Source organism: Candida orthopsilosis (genome assembly GCF_000315875.1).
Source record: "Candida orthopsilosis Co 90-125, chromosome 6 draft sequence".
Lineage (NCBI taxonomy): Eukaryota > Fungi > Ascomycota > Pichiomycetes > Serinales > Debaryomycetaceae > Lodderomyces > Lodderomyces orthopsilosis.
The window spans coordinates 769,707-781,559 of record NC_018300.1 but is presented as its reverse complement, the minus strand read 5'-3'; the positions used below and the strand labels follow the sequence as shown (position 1 = coordinate 781,559).

At 36.0% G+C, this 11,853-nt stretch overlaps 7 protein-coding genes across 7 annotated transcripts; 4 read left to right on the top strand and 3 right to left on the bottom strand. All coding sequences in view use genetic code 12, as the record gives it.

Moving 5' to 3' along the window:
* Nucleotides 1–59: 59 nt before the first annotated feature.
* Nucleotides 60–769, bottom strand: CORT_0F03690 (hypothetical protein; the record flags this gene model as incomplete). Its single annotated transcript, XM_003870671.1, has 2 exons — nucleotides 60–479; nucleotides 527–769. The coding sequence occupies 2 exons, from the start codon at nucleotides 767–769 to the stop codon at nucleotides 60–62; spliced, it is 663 nt and encodes a 220-aa protein (XP_003870720.1).
* Nucleotides 770–1,106: 337 nt separating this feature from the next.
* Nucleotides 1,107–1,806, bottom strand: CORT_0F03680 (Gep4 protein; the record flags this gene model as incomplete). The annotated part of the gene is made up of 2 exons (XM_003870670.1): nucleotides 1,107–1,535; nucleotides 1,588–1,806. The coding sequence occupies 2 exons, from the start codon at nucleotides 1,804–1,806 to the stop codon at nucleotides 1,107–1,109; spliced, it is 648 nt and encodes a 215-aa protein (XP_003870719.1).
* A 190-nt stretch (nucleotides 1,807–1,996) lies between these two features.
* Nucleotides 1,997–3,946, top strand: CORT_0F03670 (hypothetical protein; the record flags this gene model as incomplete). Its single annotated transcript, XM_003870669.1, has 1 exon — nucleotides 1,997–3,946. One exon carries the CDS (start codon nucleotides 1,997–1,999, stop codon nucleotides 3,944–3,946), a length of 1,950 nt encoding a protein of 649 aa, XP_003870718.1.
* A 2,232-nt stretch (nucleotides 3,947–6,178) lies between these two features.
* Nucleotides 6,179–6,550, top strand: CORT_0F03660 (hypothetical protein; the record flags this gene model as incomplete). The annotated part of the gene is made up of 1 exon (XM_003870668.1): nucleotides 6,179–6,550. One exon carries the CDS (start codon nucleotides 6,179–6,181, stop codon nucleotides 6,548–6,550), a length of 372 nt encoding a protein of 123 aa, XP_003870717.1.
* A 427-nt stretch (nucleotides 6,551–6,977) lies between these two features.
* Nucleotides 6,978–8,450, top strand: CORT_0F03650 (Pbn1 protein; the record flags this gene model as incomplete). The annotated part of the gene is made up of 1 exon (XM_003870667.1): nucleotides 6,978–8,450. One exon carries the CDS (start codon nucleotides 6,978–6,980, stop codon nucleotides 8,448–8,450), a length of 1,473 nt encoding a protein of 490 aa, XP_003870716.1.
* Nucleotides 8,451–8,479: 29 nt separating this feature from the next.
* Nucleotides 8,480–9,061, bottom strand: CORT_0F03640 (Mog1 protein; the record flags this gene model as incomplete). Its single annotated transcript, XM_003870666.1, has 1 exon — nucleotides 8,480–9,061. The coding sequence occupies one exon, from the start codon at nucleotides 9,059–9,061 to the stop codon at nucleotides 8,480–8,482; it is 582 nt and encodes a 193-aa protein (XP_003870715.1).
* A 1,537-nt stretch (nucleotides 9,062–10,598) lies between these two features.
* CORT_0F03630 (Hoc1 protein) lies at nucleotides 10,599–11,825 on the top strand (the record flags this gene model as incomplete). Its single annotated transcript, XM_003870665.1, has 1 exon — nucleotides 10,599–11,825. One exon carries the CDS (start codon nucleotides 10,599–10,601, stop codon nucleotides 11,823–11,825), a length of 1,227 nt encoding a protein of 408 aa, XP_003870714.1.
* Between the last annotated feature and the right edge of the window lie 28 nt (nucleotides 11,826–11,853).

The following is an 11,853-nucleotide window of genomic DNA, read 5'->3' as shown; positions in this document are numbered from 1 at the left end:
TATATTAGTGTAAAAAGAAATTGTATATTAGAAAATGTATTATAATTATGTGTTTATCATTAAAAGTAGGACTTTTGCTGTTGATTAAACTTTTCAATTGAATCGGTGCTTATCACGCCAAGCTTTTGCTTTTGAGTTTTAAGATGCCTTCGATCAACTTTGTTAGTGATGTACTCCAAAGATCGTTCACACACAACAACTAATGAAAACACAGTCGCTGTTGCCAAAATGGAAAAGCTCATTGCAAGTATGATAAACACATTGATGTACACTTCAACACTTGTCTTTGTCGGTGTAGCTTTACCACGCTCCTTTTCAATTTGGTACATCTTTCCGGCCCTTAAGCTCTGAACAACAGCAATGATATTCAACACTGTGCCTCCCAATTCCAATATAAACGAGCAGAACAAACATCTCAACGAAACTAAAGTGGGTATTGTACTTGAACACAATGGTAATATTGAGGCATTGATTGTAAACTAGAAAGTTAGTATATTTCATCGTAACCTCCAGGGTTGTTACTTACCATAATCAAGATGTAAATGTTCGATATGATGCACATTGCCGGTCTATTTTCAATCTCTTCCAACGGTACACAAGCATAGATTAAAATATATTGGACCAAAAGAAAGGTGAAATAAACCCGAAACAAGTTCTTAAAGATTGATAAGTTGTAAATACTGGAAATGTCATTAATCACCATATCGTTGCCCACATTGATTCTTTGACCATGTGGTAAAGGCGGATCGAATAAAACGTTATGAACCATTTGAAAAGGAGTGGATTCCGCACATTTATCAGGATGTACAAGATAGTAGAACTATTTAGTCGGAAGGGTTAATACAAAGGGCTTGGAATTCAGTATTGGTGATATATCAGAAATCGGTTAATTGTTAGAACCTTTCTCTCGATAAAAGAAGTGGATTTATCAGATCAACAATAAGAAACTTTTAATCTATGAACACGGTAATATAGTTTCCTAGTTTTGATTGAAGCATATCAAAAAAGCAGTTGGAAGAAGAACTCTTGAAACAGAAAAAAAAAAACAAATCCCAAAATGGTTGCAAAATGAAGCAATAGTAGAACCGTCAATTATTAAGGACATCTCATATGCCTGGTTGAGTTTCGTTTGTAGTCTGAGGAGTTGGTGGAGTCCATGGGTTGTCCTTTCTACTCGACACTAGTCTCAGATACAAATCCCTCTCCAATTTAGGAAAAATCTTGTTACTCAATTGTACGCCTTCGCTTATCCAACAACCCCAACTTCCCATCATATTCGCCATTACCATATCAGTGAACAAACGATCTCCAACAATAACTATTTCACTAGGTTTGATGTTTTGTTTGGCAAAGTATTGTTTGATTTCGTCTAAACAACCTGGTTTCTTGACTGAGTGACGAAGTACGCTTACACCAGTGTTTTCCTCTAAAGTTTGTGCTTGGGCATGGTGTTTATCATCATCGGTTCCAGCAGAATTACTTACTATGAGAATATGCTCTCGTGGATAAAGTGATTTGAGTTTCAGCCATGTTGACTAGGGAATAGTTAGTACATTATTCGATGCGCACGTGCTTTGATAAACATACGTCATACGCTGGCCACACTTTGTCGTCATGGTCCTTCGCAAAGCAATTATCTTTGTCCAACACAACTCCCTTTATCTTTACATTTGAATGACCAGGTATTTGAAATGGCAAAGTCAATTGGTCAAATGATTTGAAAGTAATGTGAGGAAGACACAAACCAGGGTTGTATAGTAATCTGGAAACGTTCAAGGTTGCACTAAGGTTGAGTGATGGGGCCATTGTGGGTGGTAATTGTACACCTTCGTCTTGGTGTAAGTCTGTGTAGCGCGTGGGGAAAGCTTCAATGATGAATGGATGGATGGATGGATGGAAGCGAAAAAAAAAAAATTTCATCGATCGCGATAGAAGGAAATCAAAGAAAACGTGGTGAACTACTTCACACCTTACAAGTCTAATTGTAAATTATCCAATGAGTAACAACGACAACAATACTTCAAGTTCCACGGATACTAAATTATTACTGAATAGATCAAGAGTTAGTAGGGGTGGGAAACTGGGAAATAGCGGGCCACGCTCAGGGTACAAGAAGAGAGACACCTCGGATTCATCAAGTTGTCAATCACAGGAGGCAAACGACATTCCTGAATCACAGCAATGCTTGATTTGCGCAGAGCATATCATTTATGCAGCGTTGACACCATGTAATCATACAACTTGTCACAAATGTACATTCCGTCAACGTGCTTTATACGAGAAGAATAATTGTCTTATATGTCGAAGTGAGAATGATAAGATCATAATTACGGAGCAGTTAGATAAGGGATATGACGATATAAAGGTGACCGATATAGTAGCGTTTGATGAAAAATACCACGTTGGATTCACCCAGGAGTATGTTGAGCAAGATACTCTTCGGTTGTTGGAAAATGAATGTCAAATATGTCATGAGATATTCCCCAATTTTAAAGAATTAGGCGACCATGCTAAGGAAGCCCACGGGAAATACTATTGTTTGATCTGTTCTAGACATAAAAAGGCATTCAAAGTTGAACTCCCACTTTTCACATACAAGCAATTACAAAAGCATCAATCACAAGGAGATACAACTGGATTCAAGGGCCATCCTGAATGTAAACATTGTCAAGGGAAACGGTTTTACTCAGAAGATGAATTACATGTACATATTCGTGATCGTCATGAACGTTGTCACATTTGTGATCAAACTACTCCCAAGACTGCTGATTATTATCGCAATTATGATGCACTATATCAACATTTCACAAGAGCACATTATGTATGTACAGTTCCCTCATGCGTTGAAAAACGATTTGTTGTGTTTAGGGATGACTTAGACTTAACGGCTCATATGTTGAAGGAGCATGGTGGGTTAAATAATGGACAACGAGTAGTTATTGGATCCAATTCATATCACCAGCATAGTGGTCATTTTAGTCAACTATCTACTTTCAACAATTCCCGTTGGCTTTCGTCAAATGAAGATCAGGATGAAGATCAACAATCGCCTGAAATTAAAAAGAGGCGTTTTGAGGAGAGGGCTAAACATTACTTGAATTATAATAATGACAAGTATAAGGAATTCACAAGAGTGAATGATTTGTTTTCAAAAAAGAAAATCAATGCTAGTAAGTTATTGGCTATTTATCAAAAGGATTTATTTATTCACCAATCATTGGAAGAATTGAATTTCCTATTTAAGGAATTTCTTGAATTTTTCCCTAAAACCAGTGACTTATATAAAGACTTGTTGTCGATTATAGTTGAAGAAAATGAAACTAATCCAACAGAACAGTTCCCAGTATTGGGTGGATCAAATGCTGCCAATGCATTTACTTCAAATGGATGGTTAGGTGAAGCCGGTGGCTCAAGTAGAAATAGTGGCGCATCAACCCCGGTTGATCGATTCCCACCATTGAAGAAACCGGAAAAGGTCAACTATGTCAATCCAAATGAACAGCCAATAAGATATTCAACCATAATAAAAAAGAACAAGCCCAAGACAGTGTCTGTTAATAGATCACCCAATATAATGTCACCAGCTCCGTACTTGCCAAATTACCTTGATAGAGTTAACAATACCAAATCTGACACATCATTAGCAAGTGGATCTAAAGCAGCTTCACAATCATTTAAGCCACCCACACTACACACTGGTAGAGCTACTTCACTAGATGATAATAAATTCCCTGCATTGGAGAAGAAGCCTATTAAAAAGGTGATACCGCGTGTATATGAAGTCAAAGTAACTGATCCAAGCTCATGGGGTAAAAATGGTACTACTACCAATGACTCTGCTGCAGTTGTTAGCTCGGATGACAACAGCGGTATTGAAATTGTCGACAAGAAGAAACAAAAGATGAAGAAGAAGCAAGATAGAATTTTGTTTAGCAATGCATTTTGATGGCTATATATGTGAGTTGTGCATTCCAGTGTGAGGAGATGCAGGTCCATGAGCCCAAAATTATCCCTTGAAACCCTTAAATGCGACAACGACTATTAATAGGGAGAAGTGTTCATCGTTTAGGCAATTTATAGAATTTTGACCCATGAAATACATATCTATTTGGAAAGTAGAATTTGACCCCAGAATAGCTCATGGAACAAGCAGTCCTTCAACACTTCGTTTGCAGGTGTTATATTGGAAGATGTTGACCAAAGAACCTGAAGCGAAGTATTAAAACTTGATGGGTAGGATGTATGTAGCTCTTAGTCGTGAGATAGAAAAAAATTCAATGTCGCGACATGAAAATAATTACTTTTGTAAATTTTCTAATTACACAAACAATAAGGCTAAAGTAAATATGCATCAAGTGTTAAATGAAAACAAAGCACATTGACTAAAAGTTTATACAACGGTATTCCGAACTTTTAGTAACTACTTAGACATTAACCAAAATCCTCTTGTCCAATTATCAATGTTGTATTGACATTGTGATTGAAAGCAAAAAAATAATATTCCCTAACAATAGAGAGAATGAAAAAACCGCTTCTAGAATGTTTTTATGGGCATGTACATTTACCGTAGCGCTGTATTTAAGTGCTTTCTCTTACCATTATAATACTCGAATCTATTGTTTGGAAGAGCTAAGATAGAATTCGCTTGGCATTCATTGCGTATTGAAAGCATCAGAGACTCGGGAACGTATCTATAGTGTAGGAATCAACCGATCGACTAATAGGCTGAACTTTAAAAAATCGCTGGCTTGCAGATGAGTACTTAATCTTTCGCAGATGGCATTTAGCCTCTTGAAGCCAATACTTCCAAGTTTCTTCCATTTCGTAAGTCCTATGTGTTTAATAAGGCAAAATAAGCTCTTCTAAAAAGTTTATATTCGGTTAAATCGGATAAATGAATCGGATACGTAAGAAAATGAAAATCGGGTAAAATTGTAAAAAGCAAATTAATGCCGATTGCTTGCATTCTTTATTTGCGCTATTTTTCTTTTTCTGATTTCTTTTTCTTTTTTTTCTTCTTTGAATGGGTTTGTGGTTTTATAATTATTATATAACAATTGAGCGCTTAGAGGTTATTGTTCACTATTGCTATGTTCGTGTGATTGATATTACACACAAGGAACCAGATATCACAATAGGGGATAATTGACAAAATTAAAGTAGTCAATAAAAGAACGTTTGCGTAAGTCACTTGGAAGAAACTGCCGAGGATAAAAGATTTGCAAAAAGAGTCTTGCGATGATTTTAGCATCAGCAACACATTATCCATTGTTGCTGTTCTTAAGCAACTTTGCAAGCCCCCTTTCTCCTTATTTTAGCTTTATACCTTGCTTAGTAAAATAGGCCTAACCATTTTTTTTTACTGTAGGCGGTTTCTTCGGATGATAAATTTGAGCCTTAAGCAACAAAAAGGTAATTCGGGCATATATATGTAGTAATTCCTCAACTTAATAGTTTTGTGTGACGTGGATATGCCCTACCCTTGTTTCTATTTATAACGTTTAGTCAGCGAATGTCCTTTTGTGTTCTGTCTGTTGCCGTCTTCTCCTCGAGGTAGAAAGGCCATATTTTTTGATGGCTTTGTTGGTTGTGCTTCAATTCTCCTCTTCAACACAGGGGGGAGTGATTAAATTCCTTTATTGCGACCTGTGTTCTCTTAGTCGTAATACTCCTCATTTTTAAATTCATCATTCTAAATATTTAGTCATCTTTAAATAGAAACAAAGAAACATCTACCTAAGAAAACAAAAACAGCACAAACTTAGTTTTAACTTATGGTACATAATACATACTACTTATGCACCTTCTGTTCTTCGATATTCCATTCAAGTGGTATTTGGCTTGCTATGTGAATTGAAAAATTTTGATACAAAACAGCTTTCTGCACACAAAGAATAAACACTACTCTAGTTACTCAATAGTCATGCCATAAAACACAAACCGACTTATATCGAATGGTGCGCCCTACTACTTATAAACAATGGGATTCCCTAATTGAGTCTTTTTCTCCATCTTCGTTGCTCGGTATATATAATCGACTTTATTTCCCTCAATCCTACGTCACTTCGACCGTTTTCACGAAGATACCAGCTATTCCTAGTAGGTAACTACTTAACCAATTCCCACAACTCTAAATACTTATCCCATTTGCTTATTTCAACACACTTTTCATCACACAATGCCAGCTTCAACCCAAGAACTACTAGAAAGACAAGAAAACTTAAAATCATCAAACTACTTACTTTACAAATTGAATAGTTTCTACTACATTTACTTCTATTCAACTCCTTTGCCATATTCAACATTAGGAGAGGCCATCGTCTTTAATGGTTTACTCTTATCATTGGTAGTATTATTGATTTACTACACAGTCTGGATATTACCTTTGAAATTACTTCAGTCAAGTGAAAATTTGTATTATTATATCACTGGCCATTCAATTTCCTTTGATGTTCTTCAAGCTATCAATTCCATCTTCCATTTGAATGGTGAAAACTCAACTTTTGTTATTAATCAGTGGTCAGATTTGCCTAAAGTTATAAGGATTTAGAATGTAAAAATTGTCAATGAGGCGAGATGAAACATCATTGAATCAGAGTCGTGGACTAACATGTGGAGGTTTGGGCCCAATACACAACACCAGTCGTCACGCTATAATCAAATTCCATGCGCTACGTTATTTCGTATAGATCTATTCAGTTCAAATTAATATTCAATAATACTTAATACATATTCTATTGATTGAAGCAAGCAAATTAAAGAAATTATCTGCCTCTCGATGTACTGACTTTGATAACCACTGTCCTTTCTACATATATTTGTTACTTCTCTTAACTGTGGATCTCTAAAGTTCTGCATACAACTCGGAAGTATTTTTGCGCCCACAAACACCGCGCCCAAACAGATTTAAACGGCGGCACTTGATCTAAAAGGTAAGTCATCTTCAAATTCGTATTGCAATCACCATCTACTCCAAAATGAGACAAAGACTGACTATTTTCAATCCCGGGTCTTCACACGATGATGTAATTCAAAACCTCAACTCAACAAATTTCAAATTAACAGCACCCTCATCAGAACAACGATTTTCAATTGAGAATAAATTCACAATACCTATTGCCACACCACTTCAATATATTCGGCAATTGCGTATTCAATCAAAGAAACTGTATGCTGATGTGAATCCACTTTTCCCATTCGATTTCACTACGGGTTTGAATATTTATGTGATTCCTAGAAATACTGTGAATGATGATGATGATGATGAATTTTTCCAAGAATTGAGTAATGTTTTGAAGGAGGTGGTCAATTTGGATATCAACGCGACTGAATGGACCACTGCCGTGAATTCATTGTACTATTATTCATCACAACCGGCTCAATTACAAGCACAATCGTCTTGGATCAAGTATTATGATGTACAAGATTACGATTCCACATTCGATTTAGTATACAATGCTGATGAGTCTTCTAAGCAGATAGTATTACGTCAGTTGGTCACCAAAGTTGTTGACATCAGCTACGATTTGAAATTAGGTGAGTATAAAGAGATCGGACTCTTTTTAAACGATGCCAAAGTATCCCAAACTAAAGATGATTTAGTATTGAGTGGGTTGAGAGTTATTTTAGATGGTCAAAGTGAGTCACAAGATGATGCTGATGATAAAAATATACACAAGACAATGTTTCATTTGAAGCCAAGACATAGGTACTTACCAGGGTCAATCTCGTCCTCCATAATACCACAAGGTTTACATCCTATATTAGCGACTACCGTATCAACAGAAAATGGCTTAAGGTCCACAATTAATTACGAGATAGTTGGAATCGATGCTGATGTGGAGGCTTGTAACAGCTACTACTATCTCAATTTGAACAAGTCTTTAATATTTGACAAGTATCAAAACATCCCACTAAATTCAACTTTACTTGTCAATAATGGAGTTTCAAACTTGGAGTTACCAGAGTACAAGATATCCCAATGGGGCAGTGAATTATTGTTTGAAATAAAACAAGATGAAGCATCTGATGTATCATCACCGGCCAGGTTTGATTTCAATTTAACATTGCATTCACGATACCAATTACCAAACAATAGCGACTCATCATCACCATTTACTCAAATTATCAACCCACAACCTCAATTTTTCATTGCTTGTAAAGTAAAAGAAGGTCACTTGTTGAATAAATCACCATTTGATTCTAAAAGACTGAGTCTATTGGGTAACAATTACGAAGCGTATTTCCAAAATGACACTGTATTTTATCATTTCGATACAATCGAAACTGATCGTCATGTATCAGTGGACATACCTCATGGAACAACTACATTTGATCGAGTCAATTCAATAACTACATTCACAATCTTGATTGGTATTGGCATCATATTTTGGGGTATTTTGCAGAAATTTACAAAGTCGAAACCGATTGGCAAATCTAAAACCGATTAAATGAAGCATTTATACATTACTATCTCTCCTTATTGAAATAGGTTCCAATCAATGATTTTAAAACTGGTACACAAGTTCTTAAACCATTCAAATCTCTCGCTTGCTAACTTATCAACTTCACTATCTCCACCAGCAAAATTAATCGACCCATGATGTTCAACCTTCAACGGTAAGTTATACTGAATCAATACATCAGTTCCAACTTTCTCCAATCTGAGCAAACAAATCAAAATGATAATTTGTTCAGCTTGATTATGCTCTTTACGCTTATACTCTGGTTTGAAGGTAACATAACTGAAATATAATGTCTCATCACCACCACTAATCTGCAATTCTTGCAATGGGTTATTATGTACGCCAGCAGGAGCAAAATCTTGCAAATGCTGAGCAATGGCAGATTCATAATCATTGGTATTGACTCGTTCTAATAAGTCAATAATCAATGCTTGATCATAAGTGAGCAATGAAGATAATGTGGGATTGGTACTATCGACTTCATTGATGAACACTTCTTGTGAGTCAGGAACTTGTCTAATTCGTGATATATCAATAAACGATGATGGAAGCTTGTTTATTGTGATTGCTCCACCGTATAGTTCTGTCGTTGACATTGCTGCGTTTAGTTCACTGAGTGCTAAAAAGTTTCAAGAGCAGAATGGCTTAGTCAAATTCAGAAAACCGAGGCCTGTTTTTGAAAAATCAGATAATGATTTGATCTAAGCTTCGTATTGTAAATATCTTTTTATCAGAGTATATTTTTATGGAATTACCGAAGCAATCAGAAACTGATGGAGTATTTGGTAGCTTGTCTCTTATTGTTTATCCACGAGGAAGAACAAGAATAAAAATAAAAATAAAAAAGATGAGAATGATCTTTTGGACGAAACAGTGTGTGATCCAGAGGTGTCTTTTTCTTTCTGCAATAACGACAAATATTTGGTTGTAGGAACTAGAATATAACAAGAGGGCGAGTTAATTCAAACAACTGAATAGTTGCCGGAAGTAGTCATATTCTTTTGCGAAGCAAAGTCGATCTAAAAGCACTTGTGTGGATAAGGGGGTGGGGTCAATACCTTCTTCATAACATATTATTTTGATGACTTTTATATTTAAAGTGTCCGTCTGAGCCTTTTAGTGGAGAATATACGTGGGCACATTATTTATCTCAACTAACTAAATACAACTTAAATGATTGAAAGAATAATGTACAAGCCTTTATAGATGCAGTTTCCACCGAGACGGCAGACTTCATCTACTTATAGTTCATTGCTATTGCTGCACAGTTTGACATGTGGAAAATTGTTCTTATGTCACATCACCCATTTGAGGCATTGCAAGAGAGCATATACTAAAAGTGAAATTAACAATTTTGCAACACATCACTCAGCTCTTCTAAGGAACACACCATTACTAATATGGGTAACAATGAGCCCAATTCTGACACTATCAACTCTACTCGGATTACCAAAAAGAATCTAGCACTTCCTGGCATGATTGTGTGCATTATATATGAAAATCTAAATATTTACAACAGTCAAGACTTTAACATCAACTGTGCACCAATGCGGGTACATATCCCTACGCAGACCGCCTACTAGAAATGACATCATTAACGGGAAAAACTGATACAGGTGCAGAAACCCAAACTGAGTCACTTTTCTGGAGATTAGGTTCCGGGCGTGAAACTGCTGTCAAAATTTTGGTCACGATTGTTCTCTTTTTTGATCGAGGAATTGCTGCTCCTTTCGTACTTATGTTTGTTATTTTCCATTCTGTTTTTAGGTGAGTGATTCTTTGATTCAGCTAAGTACTTCACTAAGCACTTCAGTTTTTGTATATTCTGATATAGCTTAGTGCGGGTAGTGGCACTTGTAAAACAGTATCTTGATTTCAGCCTCAATTGCACATTATTTCATCCACGGATCATCTTTATATGAGGAAAGAATTAGGCAACAGTTAAAGACATGCACCAAAATGCAACTCCTTTGAACCTTGTAAATGCTCTCTCTTACAAAATTGAAGTTTGAAACAAAAGCGCTCAATACACGTGACTCTATCGAGAGAAGAAAAAAAACAAAAAAATATCTACAATGAGAGACACGAGATCAATACATCTACAATTCTCACAACCGGAGTTACATCTAGGCCATGCCCAAATATCAAAGTCTGTCCAATAATAAGGGGCGCAAGATCCTAATAGGGACTGCACTTGTTACATTTGCTATAATAATTATCACATTTTTCTCCGGATCCCTCACACCAACAAAAGATTTACAAGGGGTAATTTCAAGCTTACCGAATGATAAACTCCTTGGTTTATCCAATTTTTTATCATCAGAAAATAGCAAGAATCAAGATGAATTATTGAACAAAATTGAAAAGTTGAACAAGAAACTATTTCAAGCTCAAGATGCTAAGATCAACAAATTGGAAGAACAAAACAAGTTGATTCTCCAAGAACTAAAATTATTAAAAAGTCCACCAACACTGGCATCGATTAGGGATAAATTAACTTACCTCTATCCATATGACTCCGAGAGTAAATTTCCAGCTTACATATGGCAATCGTGGAAACATGGCTTAAATGATGAAAGATTTGATGAGAAATTTCGTCAAGGTGAATCGCAATGGGCATTCAAGAACCCTGGATTTGTTCATGAATTATTCAATGATGACACTGCTCATACCGTTATCAAATATCTCTACCAACAAGTCCCTGAAGTGATTGAAGCGTATGAATTGTTACCGGAAACTATAATGAAGATGGATTTCTTCAAATATTTAATACTTTACGCAAAAGGTGGTGTTTACGCCGATATAGATACTTACCCCTTGCAACCAATACCTAATTGGACACCAGAAAATGTCAGTCCCTTAGATATTGGCATGATCATTGCCATTGAATCCGATTCATCATCTCCAGATTGGAGAAAGGAACAAATTCGTCGATTACAATTCGCACAATTTGTTATTCAAGCCAAACCAGGTCATCCAATCTTACGTGAAGCCATTGCTCAAATTGTTGAGCAAACAAGTGTAAAAAAATTGGAAAGCTTGGCATCTTCAGGTGGTGGTCCATTAAAATTAATTGGAAACACTAATGAAAAATCATTAAAGATTAGTCAGTGGACCGGTTCTGCCATTTGGACCGATGTGGTTTTTAAATATTTTAATGACTACATTCAATCATCGGTATTCCAAAAGGTCACGTGGAAAGAATTCCATAAGTTGCAAACTCCTAAATTGGTTAGTGACATTTTAGTATTGCCAGTGAAATCATTCGCTAGTGATGTCGAAGAACCAAAGGATGGTAAAATTGAAGACCCCTTAGCATTTGTTAAGCATTATGCCGCAAAGATTTGGAAAAGTGGTTAGTTGAGATCATAAAGTCTAATTGAACATT